Source organism: Pristiophorus japonicus, chromosome 8, assembly GCF_044704955.1.
Source record: "Pristiophorus japonicus isolate sPriJap1 chromosome 8, sPriJap1.hap1, whole genome shotgun sequence".
Taxonomy (NCBI): Eukaryota; Metazoa; Chordata; class Chondrichthyes; family Pristiophoridae; genus Pristiophorus; species Pristiophorus japonicus.
In genome coordinates, this window is record NC_091984.1 from 102,606,784 (window position 1) to 102,628,939 (window position 22,156).

The 22,156-nt window shown below is 46.4% G+C and overlaps 1 protein-coding gene across 1 annotated transcript in view; it reads left to right on the forward strand.

Moving 5' to 3' along the window:
* Positions 1-2,107: 2,107 nt before the first annotated feature.
* The window catches only part of LOC139269146 (doublesex- and mab-3-related transcription factor 3-like), an 80,435-nt gene continuing 60,386 nt past the window's right edge, over positions 2,108-22,156 (forward strand). The window contains exons 1-2 of the mRNA XM_070888247.1: positions 2,108-2,643; positions 4,211-4,485. Coding sequence (XP_070744348.1) covers positions 2,184-2,643; positions 4,211-4,485 — 735 coding nt within the window. The 5' untranslated portion in view covers positions 2,108-2,183. The remainder of the gene's footprint in view (positions 2,644-4,210; positions 4,486-22,156) is intronic.

Here is a 22,156-nt window from a genome sequence, read left to right on the forward strand (position 1 = left end):
CACTGAAGGGTTCAGCTCCCCTGAGATCAGGTTTCAGAGGTGTCACTGTGAACGGGACCACTAAATGAGCTCCAGTGATGGAGTATGAAAGCACCCTAAATCCAAAGTTAAGGATCTGCCAGCCTCAAGAGAGCCTCTCCATTTCGCTCTAGACTACCTTTACATTATTACTTGTTTTAGGCTATTCGTGTATCCTTCAATATCGAAGACAGCCGGATCATCAACTCATTTTTTGCAGTGAGTCCTTTGGTGACCGCCGAAACCTATTCTGGCTCGAAAAGAGTGTCCGCAGATTGAACACTGGATCCCAGATACTCCAGGTTGGGGATTTTTCAGAGGAGACTTACTTCCTCAGCTGGCGTTTACATTCAGCATCAGCAAAGACGGGCCTCACAGTAGGAGGTACCTTCATGGATGGATTTTTCATCAGTCATTGAAGGTTGGCATGCAGGTGCAGCAGGCGGTTAAGAAAGCAAATGGCATGTTGGCCTTCATAGCAAGGGGATTTGAGTACAGGGGCAGGGAGGTGTTGCTACAGTTGTACAGGGCATTGGTGAGGCCACACCTGGAGTATTGTGTACAGTTTTGGTCTCCTAACCTGAGGAAGGACATTCTTGCTATTGAGGGAGTGCAGCGAAGGTTCACCAGACTGATTCCCGGGATGGCGGGACTGACCTATCAAGAAAGACTGGATCAACTGGGCTTGTATTCACTGGAGTTCAGAAGAATGAGAGGGGACCTCATAGAAACATATAAAATTCTGACGGGGTTAGACAGGTTAGATGCAGGAAGAATGTTCCCAATGTTGGGGAAGTCCAGAACCAGGGGTCACAGTCTAAGGATAAGGGGTAAGCCATTTAGGACCGAGATGCGGAGGAACTTCTTCACCCAGAGAGTGGTGAACCTGTGGAATTCTCTACCACAGAAAGTTGTTGAGGCCAATTCACTAAATATATTCAAAAATGAGTTAGATGAGGTCCTTACTGCTAGGGGGATCAAGGGGTATGGCGAGAAAGCAGGAATGGGGTACTGAAGTTGAATGTTCAGCCATGAACTCATTGAATGGCGGTGCAGGCTAGAAGGGCCGAGTGGCCTACTCCTGCACCTATTTTCTATGTTTCTATGTTTCTATGTTAATGTGAGCAAGTTGTTCCCATTTATAGACGTCTATTTGGCACTGTTTCAGAATTATGTTTAGGATGTCTTTTCATCTCCTTTGCTGTCCACCAGAAATTGCTTCCCAGTTGTCAATGGACTATAAACTATCTTCTTCAGGATTCGCACCACGTGAAATGACCATCGCAGCCCTGCTCTGTGATCAGGGCATCGATCAGGGTATGTCACCTTTTTTAAGAAGTTCGGTGTGAGGGATCTTGTCTTGCCATCTGATCTTCAATAGGCATCTCAGGCAGCTTAGGTGAAAGTGATTCCGGGCGTGAATATGTTGTCCAAGTTACAGCAGCAACCATGCAGACTTTGAGCTTGGTCTACAGGCTGATGCTTGTCTTGTCCCAGAGGTGCTCATGGAGTTTGCCAAAAGCGAAGCTGGCTTTGGTGATTCTGCCGAAGGTTTCTGTCTTGATATGGACTTCTCTAGACAGGGTGCTACCCGGGGAGGTGAATCTGTCCACAGCTTGAAGCATACAATCATCTATAGGGAGGGTTGGTGGAGTATAATCCTTGTCTGGGGCTGGTTGGACGAGTACCACCTTCTTTTTAAGGCTGATAGTCATGTAAATTGCCAAGGTGGCTCATGTTCGGCTGTAAATGCAGCTGAAAACATGGGGTTGCCCTATTTGTCATTCCAAATTCTCCCATTTAGACAGCTCGCTAAAATACTCTGATGAAATGTTAACTCTGTTTCTCTCTCCACAGATGCTGCCTGGCCCGCTGAGATTTCCAGCATTCCCAGATTTTATCTCTAAAATGCTCTCTGTGAAATCCTAATCTTTTATAATATATTGAATTAGCTGGGATTAGAAGGATCTCATGCGAGTTAGGGGTTGTTCCTGTGGGTTTAAGGACTTATATCAATATTGGGACGATCTGGGGAAAGTTATAAATAACACAAAATGTATACAATTTGTTACTTTTTTCTCCCGGCAGGTGCAGCTCTGGGTTTCTGTGTCTTTTGCCAGCTTGGCGCCTGTCTCCAGCACAAACCTTGCTGTGAAAGGAGGAGGATGCCTGGGAGCTCGAAAGCAGAGAGAGGTGCCGGCGCGGGGGTCAAGTCTCCCCGGACCCCCAAGTGCTCTCGCTGCAGGAACCACGGCTTCGATGTCCGGCTAAAGGGGCATGGGGCGTGCAGCTGGCGGCGTTGCCAGTGCCCCAAGTGCTACCTGATCGCGGAGCGCCAGCGCATCATGGCAGCGCAGAAAGCGCTCCGCAAACAGCAGCAGCGGGAGGAGGAGCTGGGGCTGGCCGGACCCTCACTCGGGGCAGATGGCAGCAGTACCAGCGTCAGCCCGCCTCCTGCCCCGGAGCAACCACCAGCCCCGGCCCCGGCCACCAACCCCCAGCCGGAGGGAGACGCCTCTCTATCGGACAGGCGCGGTCCCACCCTGGGTGTGGAGGCTAGACAGGGCGGCGGAGAGAGGAAGGAGAGTCCCTCCGCCTACATGGTCCATACCTCCGCCCCCTTCGGTAAGAAAGACGAATACAAATTATAATCAGTTACGATCATTTTTACAACAGTTATTAAGACTGCAGCTAATAACACGTGTTGGAACGAAAGGAATAGTTATTTTATTTGTTTATACCCCAAGGGAACTATTTTAACTTTTATAGAAGCCATCAAAATCTAATTAGACTTGACAAGTTGTAACAATGTACGTGTAGAAACGGGTGATATAGTGATCTAAAAGGCCCGTGTGATTGTTATGTTTAAATGTTCATAGTCTGGTTGGACTTTGTGTGAACACATTTTTTAAATCCCTTTCTTTAAAGTCTGAGACAGTCCTTCAAGTAGCCGTCCCAACTTACTGGAGAAGCTTCGAACCTCCTATACACGAAGGACTCATTTTGAGGTCTTGCCTTTGAAACATCAGCTGATATAAACGTTTCATTCTCCACATTTCCCGGAATGTATTACAGAGCTGTATTTGCTGTTTTCATCTCCAAGCAGTAAGAGTTATTTGTAATTGTTGCTAATTACAGTCTGTTCTCCTTGGTTATTTCGTCTCCCAGCGAGTGATCCCGCAGTACATGTTCCCAGTACTGAATCTGTTTAATGAAACTCCTGGCTGGGAGTTTCAGGCGGTTAGTTTCAGCCCTGCAGGGTCTGTTGCCTCTGCACAGTTTGTTCCAGACCGATTGGGGTTCCCGCTATCTTGTAACAAAGTTTTTATCGATTCTAATCTGGACTGTCGCACTTAGGTAGAGAAAAGGCTGGAGTTCTGAAAAAAGGTTCTGCACAAGCACGAAATTGCAATATTTGTGTCCTTTCCCCAAAGTAATATAACGGTCAGAAAAAATTATCAATATTTAATATGTATTGGTGTCAGGCAGCACTATATTCTCAAAGTCGCAAACATTAAGGCGCATTGTATATTTATTGAAAGTTTTGCCGAACACTGGGACACAATGACACAACCTGAGCCTCCTTGAAGGTGTTGGTTCCTTCCTGGGTGCTCTATGGTATTTCACCCAAGTAGGCATTCTTTAGGGGTGAACCTCGAGCTATTGCCAGGGACTGCATCCTGACGTGGTGGGAAGGTTTGCATGCTCCTATAACCCTGAGAGGTTGAGTTAGGGAGGGGGGAGTTATGAAGGGATTTAAGAAGCAACTCGGAGAACGGAGAAGGATGATGGAGCCTTTTATTACAGCGTTAATATTAAGCATTGCCTAGGATTTCTTGAATCATATCTTTCTTCACCCCCTTCACTTTAAGCCTTCACTTGTACCTGGGCACGGCTGCCTTCCAATACTACTGACGTGGTCATTCTTCATGTGTGAGCCCAGACAGGGAGCTTCAACCATCGCAGGCAAGCTTCCTTTTGTTTCCTTCGATGGCCATTCATGTAGCTCCCAGCCAAACTCACCGCGAAGGGATGAGGCAGGAATCTGGCTAATTTTGCCTCTTGCTGTGCAATGCTGTACACTGAGGCATCAGGACTTCCTGCCTTTTAGATTTACAGTTTAGTTTATTTGCCTTGTAATAATGTGGTTTAGTGTTGGATGGTTTGTTGAGAGAGCTTTTTCCACCTTTAGATCATCCTGCTTTATACCAGGAAGTTGCCACCAGCAATAAAGAGCAGGCGGAGAGGAATGCTATGAGCGGTGGCTTTTACCGGAACATCTTGCCGCCGAAGCTGTATACGGGATATTGCAGTAGTGTGTACAGTTATCACCCCTTCTCCATGGGCTTTCCAATCAATCAGCCAGGGTACAAGGGAGCTCCTATGCCAGCCGGAATGTGCGCCTCAAGAGGCAGCTTCAGACCAGTCCAAGGAAGTCTTGGGGCATTCCATCCAAACCCCATGCTGGTAAGACACTAAAGAAATAAAAATGGTTCATTTATGCTGCTTTTTTCAGTCAAATGATGGAATATGATTTAAATTTCTAAATATGGAAAATATGGGTGGAACATTTCAATTTAGGATTTAATATTGCGCACATTTTTAAAATAATTTCCTGAGTATGAAATCCAGCTGTACTTCCCTTCTCCATGAACTGGTTCCCCTACACCATAGAATGATACAGCACAGAAGGAGGTAATTCAGCCCACCGTGCCTGTGCTGGCTCTTTGCAAAAGCTATCCAATGAGTCCCATTCCCCTGCCCTTTCCCCATAGCCGTGCAAAACTTTCCTCTTCAAGTATTTATCCAGTTCCCTTTTGACAGTTGTTATTGAATCGGCTATTGCAACCCTTTCAGGCAGTACATTCTAGATCACAGCAACTCGCTGCATAAAAAAATCTCATCTCGTCTCTGGTTCTTTTGCCAGTTGTTTAAATCTGTCCTCTGGTTACTGACCCTTCTGCCAATGGAAACAGTTTCCACTTATTTACTCCATCAAACCTTTCAAGATTTTGAATAACTCTATAGAAACATAGAAACACAGAAAATTGGTGCAGGAATAGGCCATTCGGCCCTTCGAGCCTGCACCACCATTCAATAAGATCATGGCTGATCATTCACCTCAGTACCCCTTTCCTGCTTTCTCTCCATACCCCTTGATCCCTTTAGCCGTAAGGGCCATATCTAACTCCCTCTTGAATATAGCCAATGAACTGGCATCAACAACTCTCTGCGGTAGAGAATTCCACAGGTTTACAATTCTCTGAGTGAAGAAGTTTCTCCTCATCTCAGTCCTAAATGGCTTACCCCTTATCCTTAGACTGTGACCCCTGGTTCTGGACTTCCCCAAAATCAGGAACATTCTTCCTACATCTAGCCTGTCCAGTCCCGTCAGAATTTTATATGTTTCTATGAGATCTCCTCTCATTCTTCTAAACTCCAGTGAATAAAGGCCCAGTCGATCCAATCTCTCCTCATATGTCAGTACTGCCATCCTGGGGATCAATCTGGTGAACGTTCGCTGCACTCGCTCAATAGCAAGAACTTCCTTCCTCAGATTAGGAGACCAAAACTCAACACAATATTCCAGGTGAGGCCTCACCAAGGCCCTGTACAACTGCAGTAAGACCTCCCTGCTCCTATACGCAAATCCCCTTTTCCTAATCTGTCGCCATTCAGATAATATTCTGCCTTCATGTTTTTGCCACCAAAGTGGATAACCTCACATTTATCCACATTATACTGCATCTGCCATGCATTTGCCCACTCACCTAACCTGTCCAAGTCACCTAGCAGCCTCTTAGCATCCACCTCACAGCTCACACTGCCACCCAGCTTAGTGTCATCTGCAAACTTGGAGATATTATACTCAATTCCTTCATCTAAATCATTGATGTATATTGTAAATAGCTGGGGTCCCAGCACTAAGCCCCGCGGCACCCCACTAGTCACTGCCTGCCATTCTGAAAAGGACCCGTTTATCCCGACTCTCTGCGTCCTGTCTGCCAACCAGTTCTCTACCCACTTCAATACATTACCCCCAATACCTTGTGCTTTAATTTTGCACACCAATCTCTTGTGTGAGACCTTGTCAAAAGCCTTTTGAAAGTCCAAATACACCACATCCACTGGTTCTCCCTTGTCCACTCTATTAGTTACATCCTCAAAAAATTCTAGAAGATTTGTCAAGCATGATTTCCCTTTCATAAATCCATGCTGACTTGGACCGATCCTGTCACTGCTTTCCAAATGCACTGCTATTTCATCTTTAATAATTGATTCCAACATTTTCCCCGATGTCAGGCTAACCGGTCTATAATTCCGTGTTTTCTCTCTCCCTCCTTTTTTAAAAAGTGGTGTTACATTAACTACCCTCCAGTCCGTAGGAACTGATCCAAAGTCGATTGAATCTCCCCTTAAACTTCTCTGCTCTAAGAAGAATAACCCCAGCTTCTCTCGTCTCTCCACATAACTGAAGTCTCGTATTCCTGGTGCCATTTTAGTAAATTGTCTCTGCATCCTTTCAAAGGCCTTGACATCTTTCCAAAATGTGGTGGCCAGAATCGGCCACAGTACTCCAGCTGGGACCTAACCATTGATTTATAAAGGTTTAGCATAACTTCCTTGTGCATTCTTCCTTGTGTACTCTTAAGCTTTAGTTTAGAAAGCCAAAGATCCCGATATTTTTTTTTTAAATCAGCCTTCTCAACTTGTCCTGCCATTTTCAAAGATTTGTGTACATACATTTCCATGTCTCTCTGTTCTTGTATCCCCTTCAAAATGGTACCATTTAGTTTATATTGCCTCTCTTTATTCTTCCACCCAAAATGCACCACTTCACACCTCTGCATTAAACTGGATCTGCCATGTGTCTGCCCATTCCACCAGTTTGTCTATGTTCCGAAGTATGTTACTACCCTTTCACTGTTTACTGCATTTACGAGTTTCATGTTATCTGCAAAGTTTGAAATGATGCCCTGTATACTTAAGTCCAGGTCATTAATATATCAAAAAGAGCACTGGTCCTAATACCAACCCCGGGAGTACACATTGTATACTTCCCTCCAGTCTAATAAACAACCGTTTACTACTACTCTCTGCTTTCTGTCTCCAAGCCAATTTCATATCAATGCTGCCACTGCCCCATTAACCCCAAGGGCTTCAATTTTGCTAACAAATCTATTATGTGGTACTTTATCAAACACCTTTTGAAAGTCCATATGCACATCAACCGCATCGCCTTCATCAACCCAATCTGTTACTTCATCAAACAACTCAATCAAGCTAATCAAACATGATTTGACTTTAACAAATCTGTCATTTATTAACCTATATTTTTCCATGAGACATCTAATTTTGTCTTGGATTATTATTTCTAAAAGTTTTCCGACCACCGACGTTAGACTGGCCTTTAGTTGCCTTTTTGAACAGGGGTGTAACATTTACAATCCTCCTTTCATTTGGCACTGTTCCCATATCTTTCAAGGAGGATTGGAAGATTCTGGTCAGAGCTGTCACTATCTCCACCCTTACTACCCTCAGCAACCTAGGATGCATCACATTCGGACTGGGTGACATTTCTACTTGAGTGCTGCCAATCTTTTAACTACCTCTTTATCTATTTTTATCCTATTCAATTTTTCTACTACCATTTTCTTTACTGTGACATTGGCAGCATCCTCTTTGGTGAAGAGCAATGCGCAGTACTCATTTAGTACCTCAGTCATGCCCTCTGAGATAGCCTTTTTGGTCCTTAATCAGCCCCACCCTTCTTCTGACTACCCTTTTACTATTTATAAAAGATATAAGAACATAAGAAATAGGCGCTGAACTAGGTCATTTGGCCCTCCGAACCTGCTCCACCATTCAATAAGATCATGGCTGATCTTCTACCTCAACCCCACTTTCCTGCACTATCATCATATCCCTTGATTCCTTTAATATCAAAAAATCTATCGATCGCTGACTTGAATACACTCAACGACTGAGTCTCCGCAGCCCTCTGGAGCAGAGAATTCCAAAGATTTGCAACCCTCTGAGTGAAGAAATTTCTCCTCATCTCGGTCCTAAATGTCTGACCCCTTATTCTTAAACTGTGACCCCTGGTACTAGACTTCCCAGCCAGGAAACATCCTCCATGTATCTACCCTGTCAATGTTTATGTTTCAATGGGATCACCTCTCATTCTTCTAAACTCTAGAGAATATAGGCCTAATCTACTCAATCTCTCCTCATAGGACAATTCCCCCTTCCCAGGAATCAGTCTGGTGAACCTTTGTTACACTCCCTTGATGGCAAGTCTTCTTCGGTAAGGAGACCAGAACTGTACACATTACTCCAGGTGTGGTCTCACCAGGGCCCTATATAATCAGTAAGACATCTTGGGGCCAAAATTGATCCTTCCGATAAGGCCTCTGGCCGCCAGAATGTGGTGGCCATGGGGCGGTGCAGAATGGCTGCTGAGTCCCCGCGGAAATAGCCTTTCCTCAGTTTTGGAATGGTGTCCGGGACCACTTCGCCTGTTTCCCCGCTGTGGCGTGCATGCACTGACCCCTTACTGACTGGTGGGGACCTCCTCGTGAAATTGCCCCTCGGGAAATTGCCCCTTTCCCGGTATTGCCCCACGGGAGCGGCCCAGCCGCTGATCGGTGCCCACCACAGCTTTTGCTGTCATTACACTCTCTGTGGCATGGTGGCTCGGCCGCCCTTAAAGGGGAGGGCACACTGCTGCGGCTGCCATCTTTTTAGACAGCCGCGGGTTCGGCCGGGCCACCACCCTATTGGGTGCCAGGCTGCTAGCACAGCCGAAACCCTCCCTGGTGGCCCAGTCTTTGCCACTAAAGTATCTGCAGAGTTCGCAGCAGTCCTCCCCTTTAACTGAAGGGGAGAGACGTTGTGACGCACCAGCGCGATGACGTCATCAGCACGGTGCTGATGACTGACCGCATCAGCTACTCTGCCCCGCCCCCACGTCCGCCCCACTAGTGATGGCCATTCCATCCCCACTTCTGCCCCCACACTGAGACAGACCACTTCTGCCCTGCTCAAAAAAAATCCCCAAAGTGCTGAATTTCGACAGTTAGGACACTCCAATGCATGGGGCAGCCAGAATACAACAAAACCGGTAGGTGAGCCTCGTTTCAGGCGGTGGGCAATTTCGGCCCCCTTTACTCTTATACTCAAATCCTCTGGTAATAAAGGTCAACATATTATTTGCTCTCTTAATTGCTTGCTGTACCTGCATGTTAACTTTCAGTGATTCGTGTACAAGGACACCAGGTCCCTCTGAACACCAACATTTCTCAATATCTCACCATTTAAAAAATTAGTGTGACTATTTGCACTGTGTTTTTTCTGCACTTGCATCCTCTGAACTCTGCCCTCGATGCCTCTTGTGCATGCGCAGACTCCTCGGACCCGAAACCAGAACCGAAAGTGGGGGGAGAGAGAGAGGTAGAGATACGGGGGGGGAGAGTGAGAGAAACACGAGGGGGGGTGGCAGGAAGAGAGACACGGGGTGGGGGGGGAGAGAGAGAGATACGCGGGGGGTGGGAAGAGAGACACGAGGGGTGGGAAAGAGAGATGAGACATGGGGGGAAGAGAGAGTCATGGGGTGAGAGAGACACGGGGTGGTGGAGAGAGACAGCGGGGGAGGAGAGAGGGACGGAGGGGGAGGGGGCGGGAGAGAAATGGGGAGGGAGAGATCGGGGGAGAGAGAGAGATGGGGGGGAGGGAGAGAGATGGGGAAGCGGGAGGGGTGATCGGAGGGGAGAGAGGGAACCTCAGGGAAGACGCATCACGTTTGCCCAAACCCCTTTACACTCACACCCAATTTCACGAAAAGCTCGGTGCATGTGTGACAAGGGACATCGTTGGAGTGTATGAAAGTCACGACACTGTCACTATTCACTTCATACCCAATAAACCTGTTAACAATCTGTGAACCACACACAATGCCCCATCTATGGTGGGGGGTGGGGGTGGGGTAAGGTCAGGAACTTGAGCTGGGGTGGGAGGGCATGAACTTGGGTTTGGGGGTATAAGGAAATTGGGCTGGGGGGCATGAACTTGGGCTGGGGCAGGGATGAACTTGGGTTGGGAGTGTGTCAGGAACTTTGGTTGGGGGAAGCATGCACTTGGGTTGGGGTCAGGGATTTGGGAGGCTTTTGCTGGGTTTGTGGAGCTCTATTCTCTCTCTGACTGCTTGCAGGGGAGTTCTGAAGTTAGAATGGCTCAAATTACACTTTGCAAAGTCACTCAGAACGTGGGCTGGGCGGTTCCAATTACACCTTCCAGAGAAAGTTCTGGGTGTGGCTAAGAACATAAGAACATGAGTAGGCCATCTAACCCCTTGAGCCTGCTCCGCCATTCAATAAGATCATGGCTGATCTGGCCGTGGACTCAGCTCCACTTGCCCGCCCTCTCCCTGTAACCCTTAATTCCCTTATTGGTTAAAAATCTATCTATCTGTGACTTGAATACATTCAATGAGCTAGCCTCAACTGCTTCCTTGGGCAGAGAATTCCACAGATTCACAACCCTCTGGGAGAAGAAATTCCTTCTCAACTCGGTTTTAAATTGGCTCCCCCGTATTTTGAGGCTATGCCCCCTAGTTCTAGTCTCCCCTACCAGTGGAAACAACCTCTCTGCCTCTATCTTGTCTATCCCTTTCATGATTTTAAATGTTTCTATAAGATAACCGCTCATCCTTCTGAACTCCAACGAGTAAAGACCCAGTCTACTCTATCTATCATCATAAGGTAACCCCCTCATCTCCGGAATCAGCCGAGTGAATCGTCTCTGTACCCCCTCCAAAGCCAGTATATCCTTCCTTAAGTAAGGTGACAAAAACTGCACGCAGTACTCCAGGTGCGGCCTTACCAATACCCTATACAGTTGCAGCAGGACCTCCCTGCTTTTGTACTCCATCCCTCTCGCAATGAAGGCCAACATTCCATTCGCATGGTGGATAGAGGTGTACCGATGGATGTGGTGTATTTAGATTTCCAAAAGGCATTCGATAATGTGCCACACAAAAGGTTACTGCAGAAGATAGAGGTACGCGGAGTCAGAGGAAATGTATTAGCATGGATAGAGATTTGGCTGGCGAACAGAAAGCAGAGAGTCGGGATAAATGGGTCCTTTTGGGGTTGGAAATCGGTGGTTAGTGGTGTGCCACAGAGATCGGTGCTGGGACCACAACTGTTTACAATATACATAAATGACCTGGAAGAGGGGACAGAGTGTAGTGTAACAAAATTTGCAGATGACACAAAGATTAGTGGGAAAGCGGGTTGTGTAGAGGACAGCTGATTACCTGCAAACTAACTTTTTGGGATTCATGCACAAGGACCCCCAGGTCCCTCTGCACCGCAGCATGTTGTAATTTCTCCCCATTCAAATAATATTCCCTTTTACTGTTTTTTTTCCCAAGGTGGATGACCTCACACTTTCTGACATTGTATTCCATCTGCCAAACCTTATGGCATTACATTAGCTGCTTTCCAATCCGCTGGTACCTCCCCAGAGTCCAGAGAATTTTGGTAGATTATAACGAGTGCATCTGCTATAACTTCCGCCATCTCTTTTAATACCCTGGGATGCATTTCATCAGGACCAGGGGACTTGTCTACCTTGAGTCCCATTAGCCTGTCCAGCACTACCCCCCTAGTGATAGTGATTGTTTCAAGGTCCTCCCTTCCCACATTCCCGTGACCAACAATTTTTGGCATGGTTTTTGTGTCTTCCACTGTGAAGACCGAAGCAAAATAATTGTTTAAGGTCTCAGCCATTTCCACATTTCCCATTATTAAATCCCCCTTCTCATCTTCTAAGGGACCAACATTTACTTTAGTCACTCTTTTCCGTTTTATATATCTAAAAGCTTTTAGTATCTGTTTTTATGTTTTGCGCAAGTTTACCTTCGAAATATATCTTTCTTTTCTTTATTGCTTTTTTAGTCATTCTTTGCTGTTGTTTAAAATTTTCCCAATCATCTAGTTTCCCACTAACCTTGGCCACCTTATACGCATTGGTCTTTGATTTGATACTCTCCTTTATTTCCTTGGTTATCCACGGCTGGTTATCCCTTCTCTTACCACCTTTCTTTTTCACTGGAATATATTTTTGTTGCGCATTATGAAAGAGCTCCTTAAAAGTCCTCCACTGTTCCTCAATTGTGCCACCGTTTAGTCTGTGTTTCCAGTCTACTTTAGCTAACTCTGCCCTCATCCCACTGTAGTCCCCTTTGTTTAAGCATAGTACGCTCGTTTCTGACACAACTTCCTCACCCTCAATCTATTACAAATTCAACCATACTGTGATCACTCATTCCGAGAGGATCTTTTACTAGGAGATCGTTTATTTTTCCTGTCTCATTACACAGGACCAGATCTAAGATAGCTTGCCCCCTTGTAGGTTCTGTTACATACTGTTCTAAGAAACAATCCTGTATGCATTCTATGAATTCCTCCTCCAGGCTACCCCGTGCGATTTGAGTTGACCAATCGATATGTAGGTTAACATCCCCCATGACTACTGCCGTTCCTTTTTCACATGCCTCCATTATTCCCTTGATTATTGCCCGCCCCACGGTGAAGTTATTATTTGGGGGCCTGTAAACTACGCCCACCAGTGACTTTTTCCCCTTACTATCTCTAATCTCCATCCACAATGATTCAACATTTTGTTCATTAGAGCCAATATCGTCTCTCACAACTGCCCTGATATCATTCTTTATTAACAGAGCTACCCCTCCTTTCCCTTCTTGTCTATCTTTCCGAATCGTCAGATACCCCTGTATGTTTAATTCCCAGTCTTGGCCACCCTGCAACCATGTTTCTGTAATGGCCACCAAATCATACCTATTTGTAATGATTTGTGCCGTCAACTCATTTAATTTATTTCGAATGCTGCGTGCATTTAGGTAGAGTGTTTTAATCCTAGTTTTTAAACCATGATTTTTAGTTTTGACCCCTCCTGCAGCCCCTTTATATTCAGTGGCCCTTTTTGTTTTTTGCCTTGGGTTTCTCTGCCCTCCACTTTTACTCATCTCCTTTCTGTCTTTTGCTTGTGTCTCCTTTTTGTTTCCCTCCGTCTCCATGCATTGGTTCCCATCCCCCTGCCATATTAGTTTAACTCCTCCCCAACAGCACTAGCAAACACTCCACCTAGGACATTGGTTCCGGTCCTGCCTAGGTGCAGACCGTCCGGTTTGTACTGGTCCCACCTCCCCCAGAACCTGTTCCAATGCCCCAGGAATTTGAATCCCTCCCTGCTGCACCACTGCTCAAGCCACGTATTCATCTGCGCGATCCTGCGATTCCTACTCTGACTAGCACGTGGCACTGGTAGCAATCCCGAGATTACTACTTTTGAAGTCCTACTTTTTAATTTAGCTCCTAGCTCCTTAAATTCGTCTCGTAGGACCTCATCCCTTTTTTACCTATGTCGTTGGTACCAATGTGCACCACGACAACTGGCTGTTCTCCCTCCCTTTTTAGAATGTCCTGCACCCGCTCCGAGACATCCTTGACCCTTGCACCAGGGAGGCAACATACCATCCTGGAGTCTCGGTTGCGGCCGCAGAAATGCCTATCTATTCCCCTTACAATTGAATCCCCTATCACTATCGCTCTCCCACTCTTTTTCCTGCCCTCCTGTGCAACAGAGCCAGCCACGGTGCCATGAACTTGGCTGCTGCTGCCCTCCCCTGATGAGTCATCCCCCTCAACAGTACTCAAAGCAGTGTATCTGTTTTGCAGGGGTATGACCGCAGAGGACCCCTGCACTACCTTCCTTGCACTGCTCTTCCTGCTGGTCTTCCATTCCCTAGCTGGCTGTGGACCCTTCACCTGCAGTAAGACCAAGTCGCTACACGTGCTACTCACGTCATTCTCAGCATCGTGGATGCTCCAGAGTGAATCCACCCTAAGCTCCAATTCCGCAATGCGGTCCATCAGGAGCTGGAGCCGGATACACTTCCCGTACACGTAGTCGTCAGGGACACTGGAAGTGTCCCTGAGTTCCCACATGGTACAGGAGGAGCATATCACATGACCGAGCTCTCCTGCCATGACTTAACCCTTAGATACCCTTAAATTGGCAACAACAATGTTAAACGTGGCAACAACAACGTTAAACTGACTGGCTTATCTTCCAAGGGGACCAATCAGATCACGTGATAATGGTGAGCTAATCAGCCAGAAACACAGTACAAATAACTAGGTCCTTAAAAAATACTTTGCTTTTCTATTTTCCTACCAGAGTGGATAACTTCACATTTCTCCACATTGTATTCCATTGCCATGTTCCTGCCCACTCACGTAGCCTATCTATATCCCCTTGATGCTTCCTTGCATCCTCCTCACAACTTACATTCCCACCTACCTAATATGTCCTTACTATACAGTACAAATGCACACGAAGCCCATACTTGAGAGAAGGTCACTCTGTGACCAATAACCTTTATTAGCCAACACTGAAGTGAAGAAGGTGGGTGGAGCTTCCCCTTTTATACCTGCAAGTCCAGGTTCGGAGTGTCTCCCACAAGTTCACCACCTAGTGGTCAGTGTTCTCACGGTGTACAACTTAGGTCAGTTTATACATGGGTTCCAATGAGAGTTGAATACATGACATCACCTTCCCCCCCAAAATCCTATTGGGATCACAGGTTAAGTCTCTGGTGGTTTACGCTCCCTCGTAGAGCACCTGAGTTGGGGCTCCGGTTGTTGGGCGCTGGCTTGAGTGTCTGCTGTTTGCGGTGCCTCAGGCCTGTCCGGACTGCCCACAGTGACTGGGCTCTCCTGCACTTGGTTCCGGTGTTCGGTCACCTGTGTTGGAGTGAACTCTACATCATGTTCTTCCTCTGCTTCTTCTATGGGGTTGCTGAACCTCCTTTTTGTTTGATCCACGTGTTTGCGGCAGATTTGTCCATTGGTAAGTTTAACTACCAAAATCCTATTCCCCTCTTTAGCAATCACAGTGCCTGTGAGCCATTTGGGCCCTGCAGCATAGTTGAGGACAAAGACAGGGTCATTGACATAAATACATCGCGCCCTCGTATTCCCGTCATGGTAGTCACATTGTGACCTGCGCCTGCTCTCAACAATTTCTTTCATGGTGGAGTGTATGAGGGATAACCTGGTTTTGAGCGTCCTTTTCATTAGCAGCTCTGCGGGTGGAACCCCTGTGAGCGAGTGTGGTCGGGATCTATTGGCCAACAGGAGGCGTGATAAGCGGCTTTGTAGGGAACCCCTTTGGATTCTGAGCATCCCCTGTTTGATTATCTGCACTGCTCATTCTGCCTGGCCGTTTGAGGCCGGCTTGAACGGTGCCGTTCTGACATGGTTGATACCATTTCCTGCCATGAAGTCCTGGAATTCAATGCTTGTAAAACACGGGCCATTGTCGCAGACCAAGACGTCCGGTAGACCATAGGCAGCGAACATTGCCTGTAGACTTTCTACAGTGGCAGAGGATGTGCTTGAAATGAGAATGTCACACTCGATCCATTTGGAGTAGGCATCTACTACAACCAAAAACATTTTTCCCATGAAAGGACCGCGTAGTCCACATGGATGCGTGACCATGGCTTGGCGGGCCAGGACCAGGGGCTAAGGGGGGCTTCCCTGGGCGCATTGCCCAGCTGAGCACACGTGTTGCACCTGCGAACACAAATTTCCAGGTCTGCATCTATCCCTGGCCACCAAACGTGTGACCTGGCAATTGCCTTCATCATAACAATGCCCGGGTGCTCATTGTGGAGTTCTCGGATGAACACCTCTCTGCCCATCTGGGGCATGACTACTCGGTTTCCCCACAGTAGGCAATCGGCCTGAATCAAGACTTCATCCTTGCGCCTGTGAAATGGTTTAAATTCCTCAGGGCATGCCCCGTACGTGGCTGCTCAGTCCCCATTCAGGACACATTTCTTGACTAAAGACAGTAGCGGGTCTCTATTTGTCCAGACTTTGATCTGACGGGCTGTCACAGGTGAGCATTCGCTTTCGAAAGCTTCAACAGCCATGACCATCTCAGCAGCATGCTCGGTTGCCCGCTCGGTGGTGGCTAGTGGGAGCCTGCTGAATGCATCGGCGCAGTTTCAGTGCCCGGTTTGTGCCGAATTGTATAGTCATAGGCGGTTCACTTGAGTGCCCACCTCTGTATGCGGGCCGACGCATTTGCATTTATGACCTTGCTGTCGGCCAAAAGGGACGTTAGGGGTTTGTGATCTGCCTCCAGCTCAAATTTCCTGCCAAACAGGTACTGGTGCATTTTTTTTACTGTATATACACATGCAAGCGCTTCCTTTTCTACCATCCCGTAGCTCCTTTCTGCCTGGGACAGACTTCTGGAGGCATAAGCTACCGGCTGTAACTGACCCTTGGCACTGACTTGCTGCAACACACACCCGACTGATGTGGCCTTGTAATTACCACATATCCTGACCGACCCATCCGCCTTGAGCACTGACACAATTGGGATCGCCCAGTCACTGAATTCGACTGGCCAGGTGATGCCTTCCCTCAGCAGGCGATCCAATTCGCCTTCTATCTTTTCCCGCATCACGTAAGGCACCGCTCTGGCCTTGTGGTGTATTGGCCTGGCGTCCGAATTTATGTGAATCACTACCTTAGTCCCCATGAAAGTGCCAATGCCGGGTTGAAATAGTGAGTCAAATTTGTCCAGGACCTGTGAGCATGATATTCGCTCCACAGAAGAAATTGCATTGACATCACCCCATTTCCAGTTCATGACAGCAAGCCAACTGCTCCCCAGTAGTGCAGGACCGTCCTCCGGGACATCCAGAGTGGCAACCTATTCTCCAAATCTTTGTGGATCACGACTACCGTGGCGCTGCCTCGCACCGGAATGATCTCCTTTGTATATGTCTGTAGCTGTGCGTCAATCGGCAATAATTTTGGACTCCTGGCCTTGGACGCCCACAACTTGTCGAACTGTTTGATACTCATCAGGGACTGGCTGGCCCCCGTGCCTAGCTCCATTGATACTGGGATGCCATTGAGGAGCACTTTCATCATTATCGGTGGAGTCCTGGTGTATGAACTGTATACGTGCTCCACATGAACTCGCTGAACTTCAGCTTTCAGTGATTTCCCCCAGTGTCCATTTGGCCTCGTAGGGCTTACATCGGGCCCGTCCTCCTCGTACATCAACCTGACTGCAGGCTTCCTGCACATACGCGCCAAGTGGCTGCTGACGTTGCAATTTCTACAGGTATATTGCTGATACCTGCAAGCTCTGGCTGTGTGTTTGCCTCCACACCTCCAACATGAGCCGTTGTTGGAAACTAAAGATCCATTACCAGTCGATCGTCTCTGACTGTCTCTGTAACTGTCCTTAAATGCACCATTGACAGGTGTTGATGGCCCCATTACTGGCTGCATTGTCCCTTGCGATGGCATGAATCGCCGTTCAACTAGCCATTGTCTCTGTTGAATTCCCCCTTTGGGTTCGACTACATGCTCAGGCATGTCCGATTGCCCCTATCTGCCTGGAGAATTGTGTGCCACGTTAACAATTTGCTGCATTTAAACCAAGATTTTTGTCAAACATTTTTCTGGTCTCTTCCTCCCCTGAGATAAATGTCTGGGCCATCAAAGCCGCCGTTTCCAGGGTCAAGTCTTTGGTCTCAATCAGTTTCCCGAAAACCCCAGCATGCCCGATGCCCTCAATAAAAAAATCTCGCGGCATTTCCGCTCTGCATGCATCTGGGAACTTACATAGGCTCGCCAGTCGCCGGAGGTCTGCCACGAAGTCTGGAACACTTTGCCCTTCTCGCCGCCAGTGCGTGTAAAACCGGTGTCTCGCCATGTGCATGCTGCTCGCCGGTTTAAAGTGTTCCCCAATCAACTTACTGAGCTCTTCAAAAGTCTTGTCCACCGGCTTCTCTGGCGCTAGAAGGTCCTTCATCAGGGAGTACGTCCTGGATCCACAAACCGTCAGGAGATGAGCCCTGCGTTTGTTGGACGAATCCGGTCCCAGCCATTCCTTAGTGACAAAACTTTGCTGTAGTCTCTCAATAAAATCGTCCCAATCATCACCAACACTGTATCTCTCGTCTGTGCTGCTAGTGGCCATGCTCGCATGGTTTAAATCCCAGTTTCTCGTCGCCAATAATATGTCCTTACTATACAGCACAAATGCACGTGAGGCCCATACTTGAGAGAAGGTCACTCTGTGACCAGTAACCTTTATTAGCCAGCACTGAAGTGAAGAAGGTGGGTGGAGCTTCCCCTTTTATACCTGAAAGTCCAGGTTAGGAGTGTCTCCCACAAGTTCACCACCTAGTGGTTAGTGTTCTCACGGTGTACAACTTAGGTCAGTTTATACATGGGTTACAATGACAGTTGAATACATGACACTACCTTTGTATCATCAGCAAACTTGGATATATTACATTTGATTCCCTCATCCAAATCATTGCTTTAAATTGTGAATAGCTTTGGCCCAAGCACTGATTCTTGCGGTACCCGACTAGTTATAGTCTGCCAACCCGAAAATGACCCATTTATTCCTACTCTTTGTTTTCTGTCCGTTAACCAATCCTCAATCTATGCTAGTATGTTATCTTCAATCTCATGAACCCTAATTCTGTTTAATAACCTCTTGTGTGCCACCTTATAGAATGCCTTCTGAAAATCCAAGTACACCACATCCACTGGTTCCCCCTTATCTAATCTGCTCGTTACAAACTCAAAAAACAGATTTGTCAGACATGATTCCCCTTTCATAAATCCATGTTGACTCTGCCCAATCCTGTTATTATTTTCTAAGTGCCCTGTTACCACATCCTTATTTATAGATTCTAGCATTTTCCCTACTATGTCAGGCTAACTGGTCTGTAGTTCTCCATTTTCTCTCTCCCTCCTTTCTTAAATAGCAGGGTTACATTTGCTACCTTCCAATCTGCGGGAACTGTTTTAGAATCTCTGGAATTTTATAAGATGACAACCAATGCATCGACTATCTCTATAGCCACTTTTTTCAAAACCCTAGGGTGTAGGCCATCAGGTCCAGGGGATTTATCGGCTTTCAGTCCCATTAATTTCTCTAGTACTATTTCTTTACTAATACAGATTTCTTTCAGTTCCTCCTTCTCGCTAGACCCTCAGTTCTTCACTATTTCCGGGAGGTTTTTTGGTGTCTTCTTCTGTGAAGACAGACACAAAGTATTTGTTTAATTTCTTTCATATGGATCGGTGAATACATCGACTATATCCTGGAGTACAGCTCAGAGTGTGCGCAGACGCAGGCGTTGTCCACATACTGCAGTTCAACGATAGAAGTTGGGGTGAACTTGGACCTGGCCTGGAGGCAGTGTAGGTTAAACAGCTTCCCACTAATTCTGTAGATTAACTCCACTCCAGCGGGGAGCTTGTTGACAGTGAGGTGGAGCATGACAGCGAAGAAGATTGAGAAGAGGGTTAGAGCGATGACACAGCCCTGTTTGACCCCGGTCCAGACGTGGAATGGGTCTGTAATGGATCCGTTGGTAAGGATCACGGCCTGCATGTCGTCATGGAGCAGGCGAAGGATGGTCATGGTCTACAGGGCTGTAGTAATACCTGCCCTCCTGTATGGATCGGAGGCATGGATGATGTACAGAAGACACATCAAGTCGCTGGAGATATATCACCAAAGATGTCTCCGCAAGATACTGCAAATCCTCTGGGTGGACAGACGCACCAACATCAGTGTCCTTGCCCAGGCTAACATCCCCAGCATTGAAGCACTAACCACACTCCATCAGCTTTGCTGGGCAGACCACTTAGTCCACATGCCAGACGCGAGACTCCCTAATCAATTGCTCTACGCGGAGCTCCTTCATGGCAAACGAGCCAAAGGTGGACAACAGAAATGTTACAAGGACACCCTCAAAGCCTCTCTGGTGAAGTGCGACATCACCACTGACACCTGGGAGACCCTGGCCGAAGACCGCCCTAGGTGGAGAAAATGCATCTGGCAGGGCGTTGAGCTCTTTGAATCTCAACACTGCCAGTGTGAAAAGGTCAGGTGCAGGCAGCGGAAGGAGCGTGCGTCAAATCAGTCCCACAACCCCCCCCCCCCCCCCCCCACCCCGACAAATATCTGTCCCACCTGTGACAGGATCTGTGGCTCTCGTATTGGACTGTTCAGCCACAAAAGAACTCACTTTAGGAGTGGAAGCAGGCCTTCTTCAATTCCGAGGAAGTGCCTATGATGATGATGATGTTTAATTTCTCTGCCATTTCTTTAATCCCCATTATAATTTCTCCTGCCTCAGGCTGTAAGGGACCCACATTTATTTGTGCTAATCTTTTCCTTTTGACATACCTAAGGAAGCTTTTACAGTCTGTTTTTATGTCTCTCACTAGTTTACTCTCATATTTCTGTTTTCCCTTTCTTGATCAATTTCTTGGTCCTCCTTTGCTGAATTCTAAAATCCTCATGGTTACTGCTCTTTTTGGAAACTTCCTTTGATCTAATATTATCTTAAACTTCTGTTAGCCACAGTTGGACCACTTTTCCTGTGCAGTTTTTGGGGCCTTAAAAGGAATGTATGTTTATTGTAATTATGTACTAATTCTTTAAATGCTCGCCATCGCTTGTCATACCTTTTAATATAGTTTTCCAATCTACCTTAGCCAACTCTCTCCTCATACCTACGTAGTCTCCTTTGGATTTAAGACCCTAGTTTCGGATTTAACTAAATTACTTGCAAACTTAATATAAAATTCTATCATATTATGGTCACTCTTCCCTAAGGACCCTTTTACTACAAGGTTATTAATTAACCCTTTCTCATTGACCAATACTAGATCTAAAAAAGCCTGTTCCCCAGTTGGTTCCTCAACATACTGAACTAGAAAACTATCTTGTATACATTCCATGAATTTGTCCTCCACACTATTACTGCAAGACAAGGATTTTTGTTACTAACCTTCTACTAGGGTTAGTTTTTGTAATTATTTTAGTGAGAAGCCATTAACATGGCTTCATTGAGACAAAATACCTCGTACTGATTTTGTTATCTTGAGACTAATACTCCGAGTAACCATGATTATTCCCCATAAAATACAATACTTTCACTTATTTTAATCAGCATTAATAGTGTAGTACACACAGCGGGAGACTCTGTGCACATGCAGGAGATGGCTTTGTGTGATAGGGTAAAACAGGTGATAGCGAGTCAGCAGCCCATTTTACGTCTCTCGAGATGCTACAATGACGGGAGGATGAAATTATAGCATGACAAATTGACACAGACAATTTCCACCGTCAATGTGGGCATATAAATTTATACTGGAACTGTAAAAATAAGGATGGAATATATGACTTTAAAATGGAGGCTGAATTATATCTATATTCCGTGGTTCAATGATCCTTTCCCTTATAACCTCACATCACCTGAAGACTCCCGATGTGCAACTCCACAAAAATGTACAAACTTCCTTTCCAATTTAATTCTGTCACAATTATTAATCAGACTTTTATGTTAACATTTAACATTGAACTGCGTATATAAACATTTAGAATGAAAATCCTTAAAAATCAGTTGCCTGTAACAATGTAGTTGCAAGCTGTGGCCAGTGGATGGCACTGCGGAGAAAGTTTCTGAACTCTCCCAACTATGTTGCGATCTGGTACTGTATATCAAAAATATATATTCATCAACTGATCGTAGTCAACACCATGGGCAATTTTCTAGCATCTGCATACTTTCAGTGAGTCTCAGGTTTAATTCTTTGTCATTGAGAATGTACCACAAAAAGGACACAACTGCTATAGTTGTATTTCAGGATGGCTTGTGGATCTGCTCTATAGAAGCTGGAATAACTAACCCTCCTTGTTGCATTCCTTTAGTTTCTTTGACTTTGTCATAGAGAAAAAAAATAGCAACAGCTCTGAGTCACTGCTCAATCAACATCCCACATGTGACCAGGCTAACTGGAAACTGAAGCAAAAGGAACAGCGAGCCTGCTAAGGGCCTCAGGTGAAAGGGAAGTGAGCTGTAAATGCTCGTTTCGCAATGTTATGAGTATCAATGTTTTCAAAACCATACTATATTTTTAATAGACCACTTTCACACTGAACAGTACTGAATTCCAACTCTAACATTCCACATCATACCATT